This window comes from Chrysemys picta, chromosome 2 (assembly GCF_011386835.1).
Source record: "Chrysemys picta bellii isolate R12L10 chromosome 2, ASM1138683v2, whole genome shotgun sequence".
NCBI lineage: Eukaryota > Metazoa > Chordata > Testudines > Emydidae > Chrysemys > Chrysemys picta.
In genome coordinates, this window is record NC_088792.1 from 98,522,823 (window position 1) to 98,546,651 (window position 23,829).

General features: G+C 42.5%; 1 protein-coding gene across 4 annotated transcripts in view; it reads left to right on the forward strand.

The window, feature by feature from the left end:
- HECW1 (HECT, C2 and WW domain containing E3 ubiquitin protein ligase 1) overlaps window positions 1-23,829 on the forward strand; it is a 419,038-nt gene that overhangs the window by 273,328 nt on the left and 121,881 nt on the right. For all 4 annotated transcript variants that reach the window (XM_065583851.1, XM_065583849.1, XM_008169652.4 and 1 more), the window contains one exon: window positions 14,320-14,489. In XM_065583851.1, coding sequence (XP_065439923.1) covers window positions 14,320-14,489 — 170 coding nt within the window. The remainder of the gene's footprint in view (window positions 1-14,319; window positions 14,490-23,829) is intronic.

The following is a 23,829-nucleotide window of genomic DNA, read 5'->3' on the forward strand; positions in this document are numbered from 1 at the left end:
CAGTTCATGGTCCAGTGACAGCATAACATATTTGCTGAAGGCACTTTGGCCTATTCTGCTGGTTGATGGATAGATTTTACTGTCACGAGGTTTGTGTGAGATTCCACCTCTATTTTTCCTTTCTTAATATCAGCCTATCACTCCTAGTTATAAGTCTGTACATCATGTTCAATAATTTTTCTCAAGCTTTAATCTTTGCACACTTTGATACTTATACACTGTTTACAGGGTTTTCTATGGCACCAATGACCATAATATTTAGCATCTCACAAACATTAATGAATTTATCCTCATAACCGCCTTGTGAGATAGAGAAGTATTATTACCCCATTTTACAGAAATTAAGGACCAGATACTCAGACGGTATAAATCAGCACAATTCATTGAAAATCAATAAAAATTGTTTAGACTCCTAAAACACTTAGGGCGCTTATGAAAATTTTAGCCAGAAGCGGCAAAATTGGCAGATGATACAAAATTACACAAGATAGTTAAGTCCAAAGCTGACTGCAAAGAGTTACAAAGGGATCTCACGAAACTGGGTGACTGGGCAACAAAATGGCAATTGAAATTCAGTGTTGATCAGAGCAAAGTAATGCACACACTGGAAAATATAATCCCAAGAATACCTACAAAATGGTGGGGTCTAAACTAGCTGTTACCACTCAAGAAAGAGATCTTGGAGACATTGTGGCTAGTTCTCTGAACACATCCATTCAGTGTACAGCAGCAGTCAAAAAAGCTAACAATGTTAGGAACCATTATGAAAGGGATAGATAATAAGGTATAAAATATCAAAATTCCACTATATAAATCCATAGTACACCCACATCTTGAATACTGTGTGCCGCTCTGGTCTCCCCAGCTCAAACAAAATATATTAGAATTGGAAAAGTTTCAGAAAAGGGCAACAAAAATTATGAGGGTTATGGAACAGCTTCCATAAGAGGAGAGATTAATAAGTCTGGGACTATTCATTTTAAAAAAGAGACATTTAATGGGGGATATGATAGAGGTCTATAGAACCATGAATGGTGTGGAGAAAGTGAACAAAGAAGTGTTATTTACCCCTTCATATAACACAAGAACCAGCGGGATGCAACCCCATGCTCTGGGTGTCCCTCAACCTCTGACTGCCAGAAGCTGGGAGTGGACGACAGGGGATGGATCACTTGTTATTTTCTCTGTTCTGTTCATTTTCTCACAAGCATCTGACACTGGCCACTGTCATAAAACAGTATAGTAAACTAGATGGACCATTGGTCTGACCCAGTATGGCCATTACTAAGTTCTTATGTAATCAAATGCTTAATCAAAATCCACGTATACTACAGTTTGAGATTTTCAGAACAGTCTTTGTATGAGATTTGGGTGACCAATTTTAGTGGGAATTAGGTATCCAAATCCCTTAGGCACCTATGAAAAATCTCAGCCTATATTTACTATATTTCATTTATTCACTAATTTTGTAACACACACACACACACACACACACACCCCTCCCACCCCCAAACAAACTAAGCTGTTAGGATGTATTCTTTATAAACCCAACCTGTTTACTGCTCAGGAGTCTATTACCTTTCCAGAGTTTCTGCTGGGATGGAAGTGACTTTCCATCACCTCCAAAACAGGGTTGTGCTTCCAAGGCAAAGCCCAAGATTCATAGACTGTAAGGCCAGAAGGGACTGTTAAATCATCTAGACTTCTGTATAACAGAGTCCAGAGAATTTCACTCAGGTACCCTGTGCTGAGCCCAATAACTTGTATTTGACTAAAACATGTTTTCCAGAAAGCCACCCAGTCTTGATTTGAAGACCTCCAGAGATGGTAGTTTGTTCCAGTGGTTCATCAACCTCATTGTTAGAATATTCAGACTAATTGTTCCACTTTCTCTTGTATTTTTTTCTCACTGAAGACAATTAAAAAGTTCTGTCTTGCAGCCATTTCTGAATAATTAATTTATTCTCATTTCATTTATTAATAGACCTGCATTTTCATTAGTACTACTTTTGCCTCTTCCCCTATATAAATAAAAAGCTCTTCTAATTCTCCTTGGTGCCCTTGGCTATCATGAATTCATTTACCCCTCTCCCCCGCCCCTTTTTTTCCCCCTGTCCTTAATGTTTTCCCTGCAAGACTGCTATCACTGGATTCTTGTTTGCTTACCTCTCCACTTTTCTACTTTTTAAAATCTCAGGTCTTTAAACGCCTCTTTGTGCAGCCACTCTGGCAAATTCTTATTTCATGGATTTTTGTTTTTTAAGAGGAACTGGAGTCTGTTCATAGATTCATAGATTTTGAGGCCAGATGGGACCATTATAACAATTTAGTCTGACCTCCTGCATAACACATGCCATAGAGCCTGACCCAGTAGTTCTTGCATACCCCGTTGGCCCTTATATATAGGATCTTTTAGGATTCCTTTGCCTTATTCTGCACTCTTGGATTTTAATACTTTCTGTCACTTTACATTCCTCAGAAGATTTCCTAATGCCTTAATATTTGCTCTCTTGACATCAACAATACAGCTGCACCACTGAACCCTTTCCTTACTATGCTGAGTTCAAGAACCTCATACCTGCATTCAGAGCTTGTCTATACAGCAAGCTAATGTAAGGCAAGTTGAGGTGTGAATATATAGCACACAGGCTTATTGCACACTAACTAGCCAGGTGGACCCTGAGACTGCACACTAAACATTTCCTAGTGTAGTTTGGTCTACTGCTGTTTGAAATACTGTAACCCACACACCTCCTGGGTGTTGTGTTCTGTCCCATCTAGTGGCACAGAGACCACTTAGGCTTGGTCTACACTAAACCCCCAAATCGAACTAAGGTACGCAACTTCAGCTACGTGAATAACGTAGCTGAAGTCGACGTACCTTAGTTCGAACTTACCGCGGTCCAGACGCGGCAGGCAGGCTCCCCCGTCGACTCCGCGTACTCCTCGCGGCGAGCAGGATTACCGGAGTCGACGGGGAGCACTCTGAGTTCGATTTATCGCGTCCAGACAAGACGCGATAAATTGAACCCAGAAGTTCGATTGCCTGCCGCCGAACCAGCGCGTAAGTATAGACAAGCCCTTGGAGAAAGAGGATAATGAATCTGCTCTACAGCCTTAGCTAACAACCAAATGGCTTTTAGCTCATGCAGTAGAGGCTCATGCACTAAACTCCAGAGGCCCCGGGTCTGTTGGCATTACAATCCCAATAGATCAAAGTGCACTGCAGAACTTTTAGAGTATGGTGGCAGGGTCCACACGGCGAGTTAGAGTGTGCCACAGTAGCATGGGATTCGGAAAATGCACACTAATTCTGCTCAAGCTAGAGTGTTAAAAATAGCAGTGTGGCCACAGCAGCACGAGCAGTGGTTCAGGCTAGTCGCCTGAGTATGTACCGAGGGGGTTGGGTGGGATTATACTCGGGCAGCTATCCCAAGTTGCCACCCATGCTGCCGCTGCCACACTGTCATATTTTAGTGTGCTAGCGCCAGTAGCTCTACTGCATGTCTGTTTAGAAGGGCACTTCCCAGCATGGATAACTGATATGTAGGCATACCCTAAGTGCGTAGCAAGCTTGCGTGCTGTAGATTTACACTCTGGCTTGCTACACGCTAAGTCTCTATGTAGTCAAGCCACAGCAAATCTGCTAAACTTTTACAAATGTTCTGTGTTTGCTCAGCTGAGAGGCAAGACCCTCACAGAGGCTTTTGAATCGTTAAAAAGCAGAGTCAGGGCTCAAATATGTTTTTCAAATTAAAAATGGTGGTGTTAAGGGTTAGAATTCCAAACTATGGTCTCATGGATTGACAAATGACCATGGTGACAGCAAGTTGATTCTGTTATTGCCTACACAGGACATCATATTATGTACCCAATGGGCAAAAGTTATCACTGTCAATTAAGAATTCAATTGATTATGAATTTTTTCCATTCATTAAAAAAAAAAAGTATCCAGAGGTGAGAAGAGCATGATTTCCCTCTCTCCTCTATTACCATTCCCCACTGCCTGACTACCTAAGCTTTTCACCTTTGCTACCCTCTCCTCTCCCCACAGTATCTTACTGATTCCTTCTTCTCCTTTTACTTACCTGCTTTTCCTGCATGTGTTTAACCTCTGATGAACTATTAGCAGCTTCATCCATGCTTTGGGATCATTCATTCTCCAGAATTGTTTGTATAACTACTAGGGTGATCCCTTTAAAGAGTCATGGCAGTTGAGAGCTGGATACTGGGGCAGTTCTGGGCCATGCCAATTCCCATTGCCTTGCTCAGCAATCTTCCTCAGAGCTGGAATTTTCTTTTCCACAAATAGCTGTGTAATTTCCTGAGAGAGAATGACTCCAAGGGGTGGAGAAATGTAGTCCCTAAGGAGAGCTTTAATGAATTATAGGTTGAATTATAGTACATACTGTTCCATTGACCTTGCCATGCTTGTGCAGAATCTTTGAAGTGGTGTTAACTAGTTTATAATTTCCAGTTGTAAATGAATTGAAAGTATATAGAATTGAAAGACTCTGTTTGTTCTCCCTCTCTACCTGGATTCCCTCCTGCTTCCCCTTGTCATTTTCCCAAGTCTTGGCCTGATATTTTCAAATTGATTGATGTGCATAATGTCTTTTATAGAAAAGTATGATTTATGAATAACCATAAACTGGCATATGGTATATTAATGTAACTTCTAATGGGTTGAATAATTTTTTTAAAAAAAGCATAGATGAGTTATTGTTAACTTCATTTCTCCAGACTCCCAACAAATGCATAAGAACATAAGAATGGCCGTACTGGGTCAGACCAATGGTCCATCTAGCTCAGTATCCTGTCTTCCAACAGTGGCCAATGCCAGGTGTTTCAGAGGGATTGAACAGAACAGACAATCATTGAGTGACTCATCATCTGCTGTCTACTCCTAGCTTCTGGCAGTCAGAGGCTAGGGACAACCAGAGCATGGGGTTGCATCCCTGACCATGTTGGCTAATAGCCATTGATGGGCCCATCCTCCACAAATTTATCTCATTCTTTTTTGAACCCTGTTATAGTTTTGGCCTTCACAACATCCCCGGCAACGAATTCCACAGGTTAACTGTGTGTTGTGTGAAGTACATCCTTTTGTTTGTTTTAAACCTGCTGCCTATTAATTTTATTGGATGACCCCTGGGTTTTGTGTTATGTGAAGAAGTAAATAACACTTCCTTATTTACTTTCTCCACACCATTCCCGATTTTCTTGACCTCTGTCATATCCCCTCTTAGTGGTCTCTTTTCCAAGCTGAAAAGTCACAATTTTTTTTTTAATTTTTACTAATATGGAAGCTGTTCCATACCCTTAATCATTTTTGTTGCCCTTTTCTGTACCTTTTCCAGTTCTAAATATCTCTTTTGAGATGGGGTAACCAGAACTGCACATAGTATTCAAAGTTGGGCGTACCATGGATTTATATAGTGACATTATCCCTTTCCTAATGGTTCCTAGCATTTTGTTTGCTTGTTTTACTGCTGCTTCAGATTGAGCAGATATTTTCAGAGAACTATCTACAATTACTTCAACATCTCTTTCTTGAGTGGTAACAGCTAATTTAGAACCCATTATTTTGTATGTATGGTTGGGATTATATTTTCCAGTGTGCACTACTTTACATTCATCAACATTGAATTTTGTCTGCCATTTTGTTGCCCAGTCACCAAGTTTAGTGACTCTTCCCAGTCAGCTTTGAACTTAACAATCTTGAGTAGTTTTTATCACCTGTATATTTTGCCACCTCACTGTTTACCTCTTTTTCCAGATCATTGATGAATATGTTGAACAGCACCAGTCCCAGTACAGATCCCTGGGGGACATCACTATTTACCTCTCTTCTTTATGAAAACTGGCCATTTATTCCTACCCTTTGTTTCCTATCTTTCAACCAGTTACTAATCCATGAGAGGACCTTCCCTCTTATCCCATAACTGCTTACTTTGCTTAATAGCCTTTGGTTAAGGACCTTATCAAAAGCTTTCTGAAAGTCCAAGTACACTGTATGCACTGAATCACCTTTGTCCACATATTTGTTGACCCCCTGAAAGAATTCTGATAGATTGATGGGGCACGATTTCTCTTTGGAAAACCAGTGTTTACTCTTTCTCAACAAATCGTGTTCATCTATGTGTCTCATAATTCTGTTCTTTATTATAGTTTCAACCAATTTGCCTGATACTGAAGTTAGGCCTGTAACTGCCAAATGCATTATAAAACTGCACTGTACTGTGGTATAAATCTAAGCCTTCTGTAATTCATTGATTTAACCAAAGGATTAGACTCAATTATTCCTAAACCATCACTTAATAAATATTCAGTGAGAATATTTTCAGAACCATTCTGATTAGAGGGAACTATTTCCATTTGGGAAAGCATAATGGATTCGGATACTATGCTTCTATATATATATGATAGAAAGGATCACCAATGCTAACACACTAGTAGGAACTTACCTGAGTTTTTGGATTGTTTCCTGAGCCTTTTATAGGAAAATTACACTTCTCACAAATATTGCATGTCTCATTGCAAATAAAATAGGAATCTGTCAGGTATCTACCAGCGCCCAGATAATTTTCTGCAGATCTTCCCTATTGTATTTTTTGATGACTGTAAGAACTTTGTGGGGAGATGTGATAATAATGTTGGAATATCTGTCCCTTAAGCAGCTGATTGTGCAACCCTTATTTACATGAATATCATATGGAAGTCATGGGGACTACATGCATAAGGATTGTGATATGGCTCCCATCATTAAGCACTTACATGAGTGAGGATTGCAGGATCAGGCCCTGACACAGCCATGAAGACTGCTCAGGACTATAAATAGAGAGGATCAGGGAAACAATGTTTTCTGCCCATCATACATGTTACATAAGTCTTATATAAGAAGCAAAAAAGTGCTCAGATTGATGTGCTGTCAGATCAAAGGTAGGATCTGGTCCTCAAATTATTAAGGTGCCTTCATTCTATCTTGTGTCAGCCACTGCTTCTCTCACATGTAAGCAGAGTCAGGATGAGCTCTACCCTGACATCTGGTGGTGAATTATGGCGAGTGTGGAAAAGAACTCCAGGGGCTGATCTTGTTTGCATAGGCACACCCACTCGCCTGGCAGGAAACAACAGCAACTCAAAGTGGTTACTTTGGCTGGTGTGGGATCCCCAGTTTCTCTGTTATTGGGGCAGGAAGAATAAAGTTTTGTTACCCTGATTCTGTGAATCAAGGCCAGTGGAACTGGTGTATGACAGAAGGACTGAGTGAGTCATTCACCATTACCTAAGTAGCATTTGCTTGTCAAGGGGCATGGGTTACAAAACCCAGTGAATTGAGAGAGGTTGGGGGCAGGTATTGGTACCTGGTGGTGTGGGTCCCTTTTGTGGGCCTGAAACACCAATTGCACCTCCTCCTCTCTCCACTGTTGAATGTCAGAGCTAACTTTGATTCCCTTAGGAGTCTAGTTACGGACTGCTGAGCTGAATTCACTCTGGGCCGATAGTGCACCAGCACTGGGGCTCCCCTACTACTAGCTGAAATCACTAAGAGCTGAAATCACTGAGAGCTGAAATCACAAAAGAGCTAAAGCTATTTAAGAGCTGAGATCACTGAGGCTGTGTTAACTAGTGGGGGAGCCTGATTGCTAAGCTAACTTAGCTTAGCGGGGGCGAGCGGAGCGGCTGGAGGAGCAGCGAGCAGAGCAGAGCCTTGTGGGAGCGGCCCAAGGGACGGGCGGAGCGGAGCGGAGCGGAGCAGTGCGGCTCACAGGTCGGTGAGCGGAGCGGAGCGGCCTGGCTCACAGGTCGGTGAGCGGAGCGGAGCGGCTCACAGGTCGGTGAGCGGAGCGGAGCGGCCTGGCTCACAGGTCGATGAGCGGAGCGGAGCGGCTCACAGGTCGGTGAGCGGAGCGGAGCGGAGCAGCTGCCAGAGCAGTTCGTGGGACGGCAGGAGTGGGACTGCGGGTGGAGTGGAGCAGTTCGTGGTAAGGCTGCGGTGGAACCCCACGGAGAAGCAGCCGGGTTGGCCTCGGATCACGTAAGGTGCCCCTTAACACCCTGCTCACCCCCCCCTTTTTTGAACTCTGGGGCTGCACTGATCAGGGACAGAGACTTTGGGGGGTTGTCGGACTTTTGGGACTTTTGTGATTCTTGGGTTGCTGGACCCAAGAGACTTTGGGATCGGTGGACTTTTGGGACTTTGGTGATTCTTGGGTCGCTGGTTTCAAGAACCAACAGGAGAGGACACGGCCCAATTTGCTGGGGTGGGTCTTCGCTCATGGTTTGGTCTATGAACTCTAGTTGTGGTGTTTTCCCAATTTAATGCTATGTCGTTTACCTCATGTTATTAAACATTTTCTGCTACACCGAGGCTCTGTGCTTGCGAGAGGGGAAATATTGCCTCTTCGAGGCGCCTAGGGGTTTGCGTAAGATTTTCCCAGGTCACTGGGTGGGGGCTCGAGCTGGTTCTGTGTCACGCTGTTGGGAAGGGACCCCTATGTACTGAACCCGGCCCTTGCTGCTATCAACTTGGCCTGGCAGAAGGGTTACACACAGACTTAGTTGTATTCACTGTATCATTCCTCCATGCTTCCATTAACCTAGTGGAGGGTTCATATAATAGTAAGGAAAAAGAACTCTTCAAATTGTAGGACTGATTCTCCATTCCATTCCTCTGCTTTTCTGGTGGTTTGAAGCCATGAATTTTAGTGCAGTTACACCACTATAAAACTGGCATACCAGAGGAAGAACCAGGCCCTGTATTTGGTGAGAGTTAAAATATAGTTAACCTAATAGTCGGTACTTCCACAGCAAAGAGAGAAATAGCATCACACACACAAAGACAAGGTGCAGTTGTTCACCGAACCCAATCCCAGGCCTCCAACCCCTCTGTGACCTTTGCATGGAATGTTGGGGCTACTAGTGCCATGTAAACAGACCCGATGACACTCCCTCTGACTATTGCAACTTCCCAACATTGACACAAGCGCCTCTTCCCTTCTGTTAAAGGTTTATAAGCTCTCCCTGTTTAATGCTGACTCAGGGAAGCATGGAGTACCACAGAACAACTTCTTTTTTTCATGTGGAAATAGCAACATTTACAAGTTGATAGAAAGGTCTGAAATCCATTACAGGGCTTCAGGCGATGCAGAGTGCAACTTTGCTATACATCCTGGGAATGTAAAGATTGGGCACTGATTCGCAATGAGCTCAATGGTTTGGAGGTCTCTGTATTTGCACTGTGTTGAATCCTTGCTACTCCATTTGCGCATCAAGTGCACACATCTTCCATGTAATGCCCTAACACAGTTGGTTGTCCACTATCTTAGGCAGAGTAGGAAACCAGGTGGTTCAATGATGAGATCATCTATGATATGCTTGGTAAATGCCAGGGTCTGCCCACTGCATCTACCAGGTGTCTTCTCGGTTGAAGTTGGATGACAGACTTCCTTCTCCAGCTGCCCAGAATGGTTGGCGGGACATAAGGCAAGTGTGAGACAGGTGAACAAGATTGTCATGGAGCAGGAGCTTTTGGTTAGTGAGAGCTTTCTTGTACTCGCACATCATAGCCACCTCTAACTGTATGGTTGGAGGAGGAATGTTTTTGAGGACTGAAAGCCAAGGCAGCAAAGTGGATTTCAGGGTGCCAGTTACAAGTCTGATAGCCGCATTTAGCAGGATAGTGATGAGGTCTGTGTAGAAGTTTCTTCCCTAGAAAGCTGTGCAGTACTTGGCTGTGGAATAAACTAAAGCCACAGTTGCCATTCATAGTATTCGAGCAGCGCAACCCCAGCTAGAACCTGCTTGCTTTTGGAAGATATTATTGTGAGTCTTTGTTTTATGGGTCACCTGTTTCAGATGTTGATAGATAAGGTTGCAATGAAGAGTGACTTCGAGGTTGCCAGGGTTAGGATTGTGGGTGATTGCCTTGCCTTAGAAGTTTATGTTCATCCTCTTAGCTATAGAATTGCTGAGATGGAAAGCTGACAACACCATTTTTGATGGATTGGGTTTGAATTGCCAGTACCGAAAATAGTTTTCCATCTTCTTCTGATCAGTTTTGCTGGATGTTGCGGCCTGTGTCGTTAGTGATAGATCATCAGTATAAATGAGCTTATGTATAAGTTAAAAAGGGATGGTGCAAGTACTGATCCTTGTGGAAGGCCATTGTGCAACCTCCGCTTTTTACAAACCTGATTTACTAGATGGACACGGAACTTTCTTCTTTGAAGGCATTGACCTAGTGAGTTGAAATGTCTGGCCGGATTGCAGCAGGTTGGATAGCTTCAGCTCTAGGCCCTTGTGCCAGACAGTGCCATAGGCTGATGGCAAGCCGATAAAAGCTGCAGCCATTTTAATCTTCCACTGAAAACTGGTCTCAATATGTGTGCCACAGAACTAACTTATGTGCACTAAAACTTCAGAATTACCACTGCTGAACAAAGGGCTTTTAAAAAAAGATTTTTTTTCCATGTTGAAGTGCCATATCATGCAACTTTCCCCAATACATGACATTGAGAAACTAACTATCCCATATAGTGCCTGGCTGAATTGTTCCACTTGTACTTGGACAAGTATCTGGAAGATTATTAATGAAAGCTGATTTGTTTTTTAAATACTGAGTACTATGGTCTCCATAGTTTATTCCAGGTAATAGAATTAGACTGGGGGTCATTATAGTTACCTGCTCATAAAGAACAATGAGCAGGTAACTATAAAATCAAGTGCTAGATATTTTCATTCCTATCTGTCAATAACCCATATCATTGGATAACAACATGGGCAATCTTTTTTCTAAGGGAAAAATGTAGAAACATATACAGCAATAAATATTTCTGTTTGAGAGACTTTTGAGGAGACATCAGAGAAAACAAAATCAGTTCTCAGAGGCTTTTCTCATACTTTCTCATCCTGTGGCTTACATTACTAGCCTCATTCTGTTATTCTGCTCCGGCCCAGTCCTCAGCATCCCTTTTTCAATCCTGGTTTGGGCTTTCCTGTAATGTACTGCTGACAGCACAGTATTCACTGCAAAACCAGTTGATCATAATGGACTTCAGCAGAATTGGGAGCCAGACTTCATTTGAAAGGTGTTTTGTACATAAGAACCTCGCACTCAGGAGGGGCAGTCTATACAAGCTTCCCATTTTTTAAACCTTTGTACAACATAAGGTTTACAGTCTGAACCAAAACATTTTATTTGTGTAATGGTGCTACTAAGAGCATGACAGCACACACTCTCACAGAAGTACTTTCTAGCGGAGTCTTCTTTCTCTTAACCTGTTTTGTATTTGATTAAGAGTATTTGACAGATGTGAGAATGGGATTATTAAAATACAGCATGTTTATAATGCTCACATGTGCGACACCTTTTGAAATCTCTGCCTGATGAGCTGAGTATCCCAGATGCAAAGGAGCACACAGTTCAGGCAGAGACATCCCGTAGGGATACATTTATTAAAGGGGAAACTCTATATCCTATTAAAGGGAAAAGGAAAGAAGTTGGTAAAGTACAGACAGGTGCTAGTGAGGAACAGTCCAACAACATAGTCACATTTAAATATAACACATGAAGGCAAGCAATAAATATTGACAAAATGTACAAGCGCTATATACAAATGCTAGAAGTCTAAATACTAAGATGGATGAACTAGATAGTGTGCCTGGTATTAAATGGGAATATTAATATAATAGGCATCACGAAAACTTGGTGGAATGAAGATAATCAAATGGATGTGGTAAAACCAGGCAGCAGGTTTAATACAAACAAGATAAAGTACTTCTTCACACAATTAACCTGTGGAACTCATTCCTATAGGATGTTGTGAAGGCCAAAAGTATAACTGGGTTCAAAAAAGAACTAGATAAGTTAATGGAGGATAGGTCCATCAATGGCTATTAGTCAAGATGGTCAGGGATGCAACTCCATGCTCAGGGCAGCCCTAAACCTCTGACTGTCAAAAGTGGGAGGGGAAGATGGGTAGATCTCTCCAAAATTGCCCCTGTTCTGTACCCCCTGAAGCTCCATGGCCACTATTCTGACACAGGATACTGGGCTAGATGGACCATTGGTCTGACCCACAACGGCAATTATGTCCTTAAAAACAACCACAACAAAATTATTTACTCTTTCACTTGGGACTATCTTTTATTGGGTTTTATCATAAACTGTCTAGTGAAGCAAACTGTAGAGTTTCTGATCCTTAGCCCCTACTCTTTGACACAGCTGTACTCTGACATACACTTTGTGTTCATTTGCAATGCATTCCATTAGGAGTTCCAATCCATCCAGCATATCCTCCTATTGACCCAATTGTACCATTGTTAATGGGTTTTAATTGGTCTCATCTAACCTATTGGCTCAGCTGTCTCATCAGGTTTCTGTTAAAGTATTAAAACTGTGTGATAATGAACATGTCAGATTATGACTTTTAAACAATCCTCAAAGAGAAATGACACTTAAAAATATTTAGAAAGAATCTCCAAAATTGGTTGAATTTATCTTCCCTAACATTTTACATCTCTTTAAGACAGTGACAGAAAGAAAGAAGCAAAACTGGTATTTATTGCCTTTGTTTCAATATGAAATAGAGTTTTAAGTGAAAGGGGATGAAACTCTAAACAAATAGCAGTTGAAATACAGAATCACAGACTGAAGTCATTACAAGCAAGTGGTTTCACATTCCAAAGGAAGCTAGAAATGCATCTGGAAAAAGAGATTCAACGGGTACAGGCACTAGCTGCTAAGGAATCCTGAACTAACGAGATACAAAACAATTTACAGGTATTTCCTGGGCTTCAAAAAGACAAGCAATAATGGGCTATGTGGCCTTCTTCAGGACCTTATGGGTAAATTTGAAAAGAGGCACTTGGGGGTTCCATCTGCATGACTCACAGTAAAGCCCCTGGGAGTTGTGTAGCTAAAAATCCTGCTCTAAGCTTTGAAATGGTAGGCAGGTACTTTCCTAGGTTTGCTTAGAAGAAGCTCCACCAGTACAAAGAAGTACTTATTTAAAGTGGGGAAAAAAGCTCCCATTAAGCAGCAATATTTTAAAAACCATATGGTATCATACAAAACTTCCAAGCCCAGTTGACCAAATGTGGGTGCCTGAAGCCATATTTAGATCAATGTTAGATTTAGGAACCAAATTTTGTGTTTGAAAATTTGGACTGTATTATATACTATACAAAAATAAAAAACAATGCATTGCATAATAAAATATTGCAATAAAATTAATGTTGAACAATGATGCTTTTATTGTAAAAAAAAACACAATAAAGCATTATATTCTAACATACAGGATTCAAATGAGTTCCAGCTTATCCCTGCAAGAGAGCATCAAAAATATTTACAAGGAATATTTCATAAGGAATATTGTGCATTTCACCTACTGCAGCTTAACTGAATGTATCAAATAGAATTAAGTGAATCTTGACAAATTTAGCTTCTCCTTTTGCCTGTGGAGTATCTTTGAGCAGATCATGATTTTCCTGAATTTGTTCATTAGTCAAATTCAGATTTTTTTTTCCTCAATCAGTTGATCATGAGTGTTTGAAATTAAACTTGGTTGTGATTGGTTAGATAATTCACATGGTATTAGTTCTGTTCCAAAGTTAGATGAATACACAAGCGCTTTAAGTGTGAGTATTTCCATGTGCAAATCTAAAATTCAGTTTCCGCACATTCTAAAGGATGAAACTGAGGTGTTTTCAGCAGAAACTTGCCACTCATCAATTACTCAACTCTTTCTCTCTGCAGAAAGCACAACCAAAAGGAATGTGATCTTGACTAAGGATAGTTCTTTTAAAAATGTAAATAAATATGCACAGAACACTTTTTGAGAGAGAATTTATTGGGAACCTTTTACAAAAGGAAAATGAATTCACAAAGGGTGACGTTTTGGCCTCATTGAAGTCAATTAAGAGTTTTGTTTCAGTGGGGTCAGGATTTCACCCAAAGAATTTAAGTGACCTTCCCTTAATCACACAAAGTCTTTGGCAAAGAAGGGAATTCTTTTATTTTGACTCCCATTCTTGTGCCTTAATTACAAACTAATTTTTACTTGCTCCATAGATGGGAGGATTAGTGCTTGTACTTCAGTTTTAAAGTACTTTATAAATCCTAGGTGTTATTGAAATTATTTGTTATGGTTTGGTTTTATGTTACAATACAAGTAATGTAGAAATAATGTAGTAGAATTTTTCATGTTCCTCCTTTACTTTTTAATTTGTCATTAGTTCCCCATGTAGTTCTGCTGGCTTTCCAGTGCACTAATTGGAATGTGATTGCTAATCAGAATATTCACCTTTTTGCAGATTTCCAGGCTTTGGGTCTGAAGAAAGGAATGTTCTTCAACCCAGATCCATACCTGAAGATTTCCATTCAGCCTGGAAAGCACAGCATCTTCCCAGCACTTCCTCACCATGGACAGGAGAAGAGATCCAAGATCACGTGTAATACTGTGAACCCTATCTGGCAAGGAGAGGTAGGTAGCGGAGTATCTCCCATTCTCTAGACTGCTCTATTCTTTTTTACCCCTTTGTTTATAACATGTTCTTAGAACCTGGAAATAAGCCTGATCATATCTCAATCAACAGTACATTAAAAAAAAAAAAACACCACCACCCCTGCTTCTTGTTTGTTCTCAATCAGGGTTTTATTTTTTAAATGTAATAGACCTTAAATCAGTCAACTTGATCAAATGTATTTTAACTAGTTTTAGTGCTCAATAGAAAAATACATACCCAGAAAATTTATATGTAACCCCCTTTTCAGCCTGAGTCAAACAGCTTGCTCTATAGTCTCATTTTGTTCTAAGGTTAACTTACAGTTGGGTACAATTATAGGACTGCATACAGTTTCATCTTCACTTATTTTTCTCTTTTTCAGAGACAGAAATATATTTTACCCATACATTTCCAGTGTATTTGAATCTGTTTATTTGTTTTGTACATCAGATTTTTGCTAACTTAAGCGCCTATTTGTTTAGTACAATACTAAAATACTTATTCCCTAGTTAACGATTCTTGACCCAATCACTCCTAGCAGGCTAGCATTGTTCTTGACATGACTTCGAAAGCATCATGGGGAAGTCTGGCTCAGAAGCACTCCATAGGCCTTATAAAAAATATCTGGCCCATAGGTCAACATGGTTAAAATTGTGATTTAACTGATTGCTCTTGTTCCATGACAATCCTAAATTTATTAATGCCAAAAGCCTAATTTTCTATGAAGATGAATGTTAGATTAATACTTTCCGTACATATTGTATTTTAAGGCATTTTTTATTGTATTTTAAAAAATCATTATTGAACATAGGCATCACCCAGCATTGAAAAATATAATTGGTTGTTTTTGAAAACTGCTGTTAGACTGATCGAAGTCTTGTAGTTATGAAAATAGAGAGAGAACATTGTGTGAGGTGCTATAGTTGCAGCATGCAATCAAAAACGGATGTGTGTGATTGAAAAATGTCAGTGGTAATGTAAATTAGAGGCAGATTTGCCCATCACCTGGAAGAAATACTCTGAAGTCAGCTGCACCTGCTTGAATGGATTCAATAGGCACCAGTGAGAACTTCATGCATTTCACCGTTGCCAGCTGCTTTTAAAGTACACCTGAAACAGCAGCATACAGCATCTCTGTAGTAAACTAAGGGCACTAAACACAAAGGGCCTGATTTACCGGTGTTCCCTATTGGGACAATTAGTTCCATTTCAGAAAAATGGTAAAAAAACCCAAAACAAATAAATGGATCCAAATTAAATATAAACTGGAAAATAGTTTTGGACTAATCAGTGTTGAATCCTATGCCAAAGGTGAGGGGGAAGAGATCCAAAGAACAGTGACTGCACGCTCCTGCACAGGAGATGTGTAGCATTAGGAATCACAAGGACTATGAGTATAGCCATGCTACCAGTACTTGATACCCCAGAGGAGTGGACAGGGACATGGCCTGAATCCTTCATTCGGTATTAACTGGTGTAGCTGGCAACACTTGGAGTGGAGGCACATGCTGTCCCTGTGCAAAGAGTGATGAAGTGGCTGTATTCATGGAGACTGAGTGGGATTTTCTGAAGCATTCAGTACAAACCTAACTCTGCTCCCACCCTAGTCAATACAGTTAAATATGATTTACTTTCGCTTTTAGGCCCCTTTGCATTACCAGAGCAGTATAAAATGACTTTAGTGTAAATGAGACACAGACCCTCTGAGACTGGCTGCTGCTCTGACAGTTTGTCAGCGCTCCTTCCTCCAGTCATGCTGGGATGTCCGAGTTTGCTCAGTGACGTTCCATTTCAGACAGAGTTTTGGAGTGATGGAGGAAAAACAATGAGAGTCTAATTGGGGCTTGAACAAAAACAAAATAACAAAAACAAAAAAAAGCACAGCGGCTTCAAACTTCTTCACTCAGCCCCATAGTTCTCTTGATGGCATCTTTAGTACTGTTAGCCTGCATGACTAAGAAATTCTAATCAATTGTGGTGTCTGTCAGCATACTCCGTTCCTGCCTTCTCTGCAGTCAATATGAAGACATTTAGCTGCCACAGACCAGTAATACATTCTCTGTTCCCCAGGCACCAGTGACCTGAAATCTTCATCCACTTGTCAATGTCTTAGCAATGAAAAACCAGCGTCACTTTCCACTGACTAAAAGTTATTGGGCCTGATTCTCCATTGCCTTTCACTTTGTGTAAGGAGAGCTGGAATGCTATCAAACCAGAATGGCAGCATTTTATACCAACTCTGTGTCCAGAAAATCAGGCCCACAGTACATAAAAATCAGGTGTGGGTTTTTTTCCCCATGAAAATGTTTTAGGTCCTGAATTCATTTTAGATGGGTTAGTTTTTATAAGGTGCACTGTCATTGTGTAACTGCTTTGTGTAAATAGCAACCAGATGTTCCTTTTTCTTAATTGAATTACAAGTCTAATTTGGGATATTTGCTCACCTCACCTGAAAATTCAGGGGTGGAGGTTGAGTGAGGGGAAGAGGACTGTACAGTCATTATAAATGTCTGCAGACTGGGGTCTTAAGTCTGCTCTGTTATGCCTGGCCAAACTCATAACTAACCAAGAGCAGAAATTGGCTCAAATTTTGTAGGTGCTATCCACCATAGTAAAGTCATGCAGAGTGTGAGGAAATGATTCATTCACTGCCTAACATTCATGTACCCTAATGTTCCCTGGATATATACTAGGTTGTTCCATATATTTAACCAGTACACTTAGATTTCATACAGTATAGCACCTTCCATACTTCTTATATCCCAGAGCACTGTGCTCAGTGATGAATTAAATACTGGGCATGTAATTCACCACAGCTATAGACAGCTGCAACTCTGTGAACTTGAGAGAGATTGCAACCACTGTGAATTTGGCCTTGGTACTTGCTGCTTCGCTAAGAAAATTTGATAGACATGTTATGATCATCATTAGCTCACACACAGACTGGTATTTCATCATGTGTTCCTGGTGCAGGCATTGTTGCTGGTGGTCCCGGTTCTGGCGTCCCAGTTCCAGAATCAGCTGCTGCTGTTGTGTCCCAAACTGCTGGACCAGTTGCTGCTGCTGCTGGAGCTGGGCGGTGGCCTGCTGCTGCTGGGCCGCCTGCTGCTGCTGTTGGCTCTCCGCTAAGAATTTAATAAGCTTCTCCATGTCCATGGTTGCCCAGGCACGTCTCCTCAGATCCCTCCTCACAGGGATCAGGGGATCTAATCCCCACTTCTGGTACCACGTGTAAAGGGGTTTGTTAGGGTCGCCCCTCTCTGGGGCAGCTGGGAGCCAGGCTGCCTCACTACTGAGGTCCGTTGAGTCAGGGAACTAGCCGGGTGAGGCAAGAAACAGTTAAGGGCTCAGGCCCTCAGGCAGGAGCTGAGCAAATAGTTCCAGTATCAGGCCCAGGCCCTGGGTCAGGGCAACACACAGTCTGGAGCTCAGGCCCTCAGGCAGGGGCTGAGCAAAATAGTTCAGGAACAAGCCCAGACTCCAGGTTCTGGCGTCTGGGGCAAGGGGGAGACTGCCACCCGTAAGTGGGGTGGCAGGGGGGACCGCCCGCCCACTCCACTGCATCCCAGCCCGGGGCCCTAACAGCGGCAGGCAGCCTGCTGCTGTGTCAGTGGGGATCCTGGCCGCAACACACGGACATCGGCTCTGGGTGTGCCGCAGCCAGACTAGGGTCGGCTGCCCCCGGGCTACTTCCTACTTCCCCCTCTAGCAGTACCTGCGTCTGGTCAGTGTCCTCCACGGAATCAAGCACCATGGGCTCCTCAGGGTACTCGGCGAGCGGTAGGCTTGGCAGCTCCTCTGGGTCGCTTCTCTCCGGTCAACTTAACAGCTTCTCCGGGGTCTGGTCGTCCTCAGGCCTTGACTGGTATGGCCAGTCCTCAGGTCGGTCACAGGCTGAAGTCTCCCCAGCGGGAGCTAGGCCCCCAGCATCTGGCTTCTCCGAAGCCAGGCAGCTTCTGAGCCCTGGGATGCGGCTTTTATACTTCCGGTCCTGCGCTTTGACCTTTGGGAGGCGGGCGCAGGCTCCAGTGGCTCTGCCCATTTTGGCATCCAGAGAGGCTCGTCCCTTTCTGGGGCGGCTGGGAGCCAGGCCGCCTCATTACACTGACTTTAGCCAGGTGTTGAGAGTTACCTTTTAGACAATATTTATGGGATCTTCAGCTTTCATCTGAACAGCCACTAGAGAAAGGCAGAAAGGACCTTGGTTTAATTTCTCTTGCAAAGGTTGCACCCCTAGTGATGCAGCAATCTTTCTGGTCCCCTATATGTATGCTGTCAGCTTTAGCTTTGAGTCCACGTCCTAGTGTGAATTTTTTTCCCCCAGAATACTACAGGGAGAGATATACTTGCAGCTATGTGTCTGGTTAATGTGAGAGCTATAGCACAGCACACATGAATGGGAGTCTGGAGATATGGATTATATTCCCAATTTTGCTTTCGTGTTGATTTTGGATAATGTTTCTGGGCCTCAATTTAACCATCTGTATTATTAATATTCTGATAACATTGACACATCCCAGTCAAGACACGAGCTCCATTGTGATTCACGCTGTATAAACATAAAGAGACAGTCCCTGACTGAACAGCTTACAGTCTAAACGACAGGACAGGCAAATGGTGATGGAGAAAGAAAGTAGTGTTACCTCATTTTATAGATGGAAAATTGAGGCACAGAGAAATTAAGGCCAAGATTTTCAAAAGCAACTAATGATTTTAGGAGGCTTAAATTTGGGGTGGCCAGCATGAGACATCATAAAGGGGTCTGATTTTTTCAGAGGATACATGCTCAGAACTTTGTGAAAATTAGGCCCCTTTAAGGTATCTGCCTTTAAACATCCCAAAATTGAGGCACCTGAAATCACCGGCCACTTTGAAAAGCTTGGCTTAAGTGATTTGCCCCAGATCACACAGGAAACACGTAGTCAGGTCAGGAATTGAACACAGATTGGCTAAACCCCAGTTTAGTGCCTTAACTATAAACCTATTGTTCCTTTTTAACAATGAGCAAAATTATATTTACCTACCTTTGTAAAATGCTTTAAGGTCTGCATCTGAAAAGTGGCAATAATGATTATATCTAGTGTGCCGGTGCTTGAGTGTCTCAAAAAAAAGGAGTAACTTCCTAAAAAGTGTGACATAGCTTTATATATGAGAAATTCCCATAGTCTACTCTGTTGAAAACAGAATAGCTGTGTCACATTTAATGAGTGCAGGAAATATGATGTGTTTTCTGGAATAAATAATTTAAAGGGTGTAGTTAGGGGGATTTCTCTATTTAGTCTAGATTTTATGTATCTGCCACTTAATGAGCAAATCCAAATGTAACATGGAGGGACATCATGTGTTAAATTTGTGAGAGCTTTTGGTTCCTAAAGTAATAAATGAATGGATAAATAAATGAATTTTCCATCTGTCTCAGAAGTAATATTGATAATATTTGTTATTCCATATTTCATTCAAGAACCATTCAGCTCAAGTTACAGATAGATATGAGTTGGAAATTTCTTAATTTGATCTGTTTTGCAGTGCTTTACATGAGAGGGCACAAGCAAATGGAAATTTCTTATTAAAATATGAGAGTAGTATGCAGCTTTTTACACCTGCAGTAGGGCTCCGAGTGAAGTGAAAGAGTTTTCACACATGGGGTTGTCCAGTGAGGCATCCTACAGCCAAGGTGACATCTCTTGTCACAGCCGAAAAGCCGATTTGTGACTTGTGTCTTTACATGCTGTCAGAGGCATAACATGAAATGCTGCTACTGCAGTATTTTGCACACAGGATTATGGGAATGATGGTCAATTATTAGCGGTAAATATGCCCAATGGCCTGTGATGAGATGTTAGATGGGGTGGGCTCTGAGTTACTACAGAGAATTCTTTCCTGGGTGTCTGGCAGGTGAGTCTTGCCCACGTGCTCAGGGTTTAACTGATCGCCATATTTGGGGTCGGGAAGGAATTTTCCTCCAGAGCAGATTGGCAGAAGCCCTGAGGGGTTTTCGCCTTCCTCTGCAGCGTGGGGCACAGGTCACTTGCTGGAGGATTCACTGCACCTTGAAGTCTTTAAACCACGATTTGAGGACTTTAATAGCTCAGACATAGGTCAGGGGTTTGTTAGAGGAGTGGGTTGATGGATTCTGTGGCCTGCGTTGTGCAAGAGGTCAGACTAGACCAGCGGTGGGCAAACTTTTTGGGCTGAGGGTCACATCTGGGTGGGGAAATTGTATGCAGGGCAGGGGGTTGTGACGTCATTGGCCCCAAACCTGCAATAAGCTCTTCTCCCCATCCTTTTTCTCTCAGCTCCCCTTGGAAATAGTCCAGATGACAGCAACAAAAATGATAAAAGGTTTAGAAAACCTGACCTGTGAGGAGAGGTTAGAAAAACTAGGCATGTTTAGTCTTGAGAAAAGAAGACTGAGGAGGGACTGATATTTTTTAAGGGCTGTTATAAACAGGATGATGATCAATTGTTCTCGGTTTCTGCTGAAGGTAGAACAAGAAGTAATGGGCTTAATGTGTGGCAAGGGAGATTTAGGTTAGACATTAGGAAAAACTTTTTAACTATAAAGTCAGTTAGGCTCTGGAATACACTTTCAAGAGACGTTGTGGAATCCCCACCATTGGAGGTTTTTAAGAACAGTTTGAACAAACACCTGTCAGGAATAGTCCTTCCTCAGTGCAAGGGGCTGTACTAAATGGCCTCTCAAGATCCCTTCCAACCATCCATTTCTCTGATTCTATGAAAGAATGTTCTTTTCACAAATCTTCTCTCCCTACTAGAATGGAAATAAGGTGGGGTGCATATTGATTATGTTCATCTCTCCTAATGAGATGCCTCTGGCATCATGTTCTCTGTATGAAGTCCTTTCAAAATATGTTTTTAATGACAGCAAGCTGTAAAGTAGCCCATCACGCAGTCAGTACAAATCTTACTGCAAGATTTAATTAAAACCAAGTCCCTATGTCTGCCTTCATCGACCTAATTCTGAGGAGCAGTGGCACCAGGTTTTTCAGTGACAGTTTTTATTTTGTTTTCAAAGGACTTGGCCTGATTGGGAATCACAAGCGTCAATGAAAAAAATACTTGTTCAAGAAATAGTTCACTCTTCTCAAACATGGTTTGAAAAAGCTCTCAGTTTGCAATTAGAGTACTTCGGAGCCATTCAGACTTTCATATAAGACATATTGACAATATTTCTTTCTTAATAACTACTGGAATTTGGCTGAGCTAGCTTTGTGAGTGTTTTGTTTATTTACCAGTGAGTGGGTAGAGTCTCAGGAATGGGTACCCATCCATATGCCACTAAAAATGGGCTGTCAGCTCCATCCAGTGTATTTAAGCTGGTAGAAAGTGTTATCTGTTAGAGAAGACATAAATCTTAGGTCCTTGTAATTTATGGTTCTAGAAGGATGGCTGAGCCCGGATTACCAGCCAAACTATAACTAGGATACCCACAATCTGATCTACCTGTAGTTTCAATTGGTTGTTATTGTCTTAATTACGTGTTTTTGGTGCAAAATGGTGGCTGCTTTTCCTGAAGATAGGTGCATTTTAATGGTGGGTTAAGTGATCGGCATAAATATAGCTATTAAGCACTGTTGTAAAAGGGATGCTGGATCAGATAAATGGAAAGAATTATTATAAGAATCATTTAGCCAAATACATCTTGTAGACACCCAACTAACCTCATTACCTGTTTGTCGTGGGTTTTGTACCTCATCGAACCCTTGAGTCGGGGGGAGCTAGTGGTAATCCCGCCTCTCTGTGCCTACGTCTGTTCCCCCCGCCCCTGTTAGTCAGCAGTGTGGCCCAATGGCCAGGGTCCATATACTGTCTCTCCCAGAGTGGGGTAATGTGGCCTAGCGGCCAGAGTTCATGCAATGTGCCCCTCGGGCAATGTGTCCCAATGGCCAGAGTCTGTAATTCCCCCTCCCCTAGTGGGATAGTGCAGCCTAGCGGCCGGAGTCCATGCAATGTGCTGCTAGGGCAGTGTGGCCCAATGGCCGGAGTCCATCTAATTCTCCCTCCCTTGGTGGGATAGCACAGCCTAGCACCTGGAGTCCATGCAATGTGCCTCTAGGGTAGTGTGGCCCAATGGCCAGAGTCCATCTAATTCCCCCTCCCCTGTGGGATAGTGTAGCCTAGTGGCCAGAGTCCATGCTTCCCCCTTCAGAGGCAAAACAGGGGTCAGGTAACCGGGGCCGTCGCAAGGGGACGGTGGCTCCTGGTAGGGGGGCCCAGGCCCACCCAACTCCACCAGGCCCTGACCCAGGGCCCTGCCCGAGGCAGAGAGGTCCAGCACAGAGTCAGCAGGGAATCCTACCAAAACACACTGACCTCATAATGGTGGGCAGTACCACTCCCTTACCTTCCCTGGGTCACTTCCTACCGGTTCTCCAGCAGCAGTAGTCCATATGGCATCTGGGTCTCCAGGTTCCCCAGCACCAGACACTCCCTGGGGTTCCAATAGCTGCAAGCCTCTGGTCCAGGTCTCTGGCTCCTCAGCTCTGGGATGTCCAGGCTCCTCAGCACCCGTCACTCCCTGGGCTTCTGGTAGCATCAGACCTCTGGTCCAAGTTTCTGTCTCTTCAACTCTCATGGGTAAGGGCTGGAGCCTTTGCCAAGCATCCTACCTCCTCAGCAGCCAGCACTGACTGAGCAGCTCTGCAGGCTTTTATACCTGACTTCCAGTTGGAGCATGCCCAGCAGAGCCTTAGGGGTGGGGCTTCCTCTGCTAGGAGGGCAGGGTTAACCCCCTCGATACCAGCATGGGGCCGATCCGCCCCGTCACACTGCTAAATATCTTAGTGAAGTTCAGCAGATTGTTTCCTTTTTATTAAAGGCATACAAAAACTGTGAGCGCCATTAATAATTATGGGTGAGATTTTTAAAAGCATCTACATGACTAAAGAGCAAAAGTCCCATTGAAAGTCAATGGAATGTATAGTCTTAAATCTTTGAAAATCCCATGCTATGTCACCCAGTGTGCTACAGACCGTACTACAATGAAACCCTTATCACATAGGGGCTTGATCTAAAATCCATGGAAGGCACTGTGACTCTTTCAGGCCCTTAGTCTTCTTATTGACACCTCTTTGGGGGGTGGGAGGGGACAGCGTTCCTATTTATTCTGTGATTCCCTGGCACAGAATTTGCTGTGGAGTCCAAGAATCTACCCTGGCCACAGAATTATGCTCCAGAATCTAAACTTTAATTTAAAAAAAATTATGAGCAAAATTGTCAAATCTAGATGGCTAAATTAAGTTTCTAAATCCATAACTAGACACCAAAATAAAAATTATGTGATTTAAATCTGTTCAG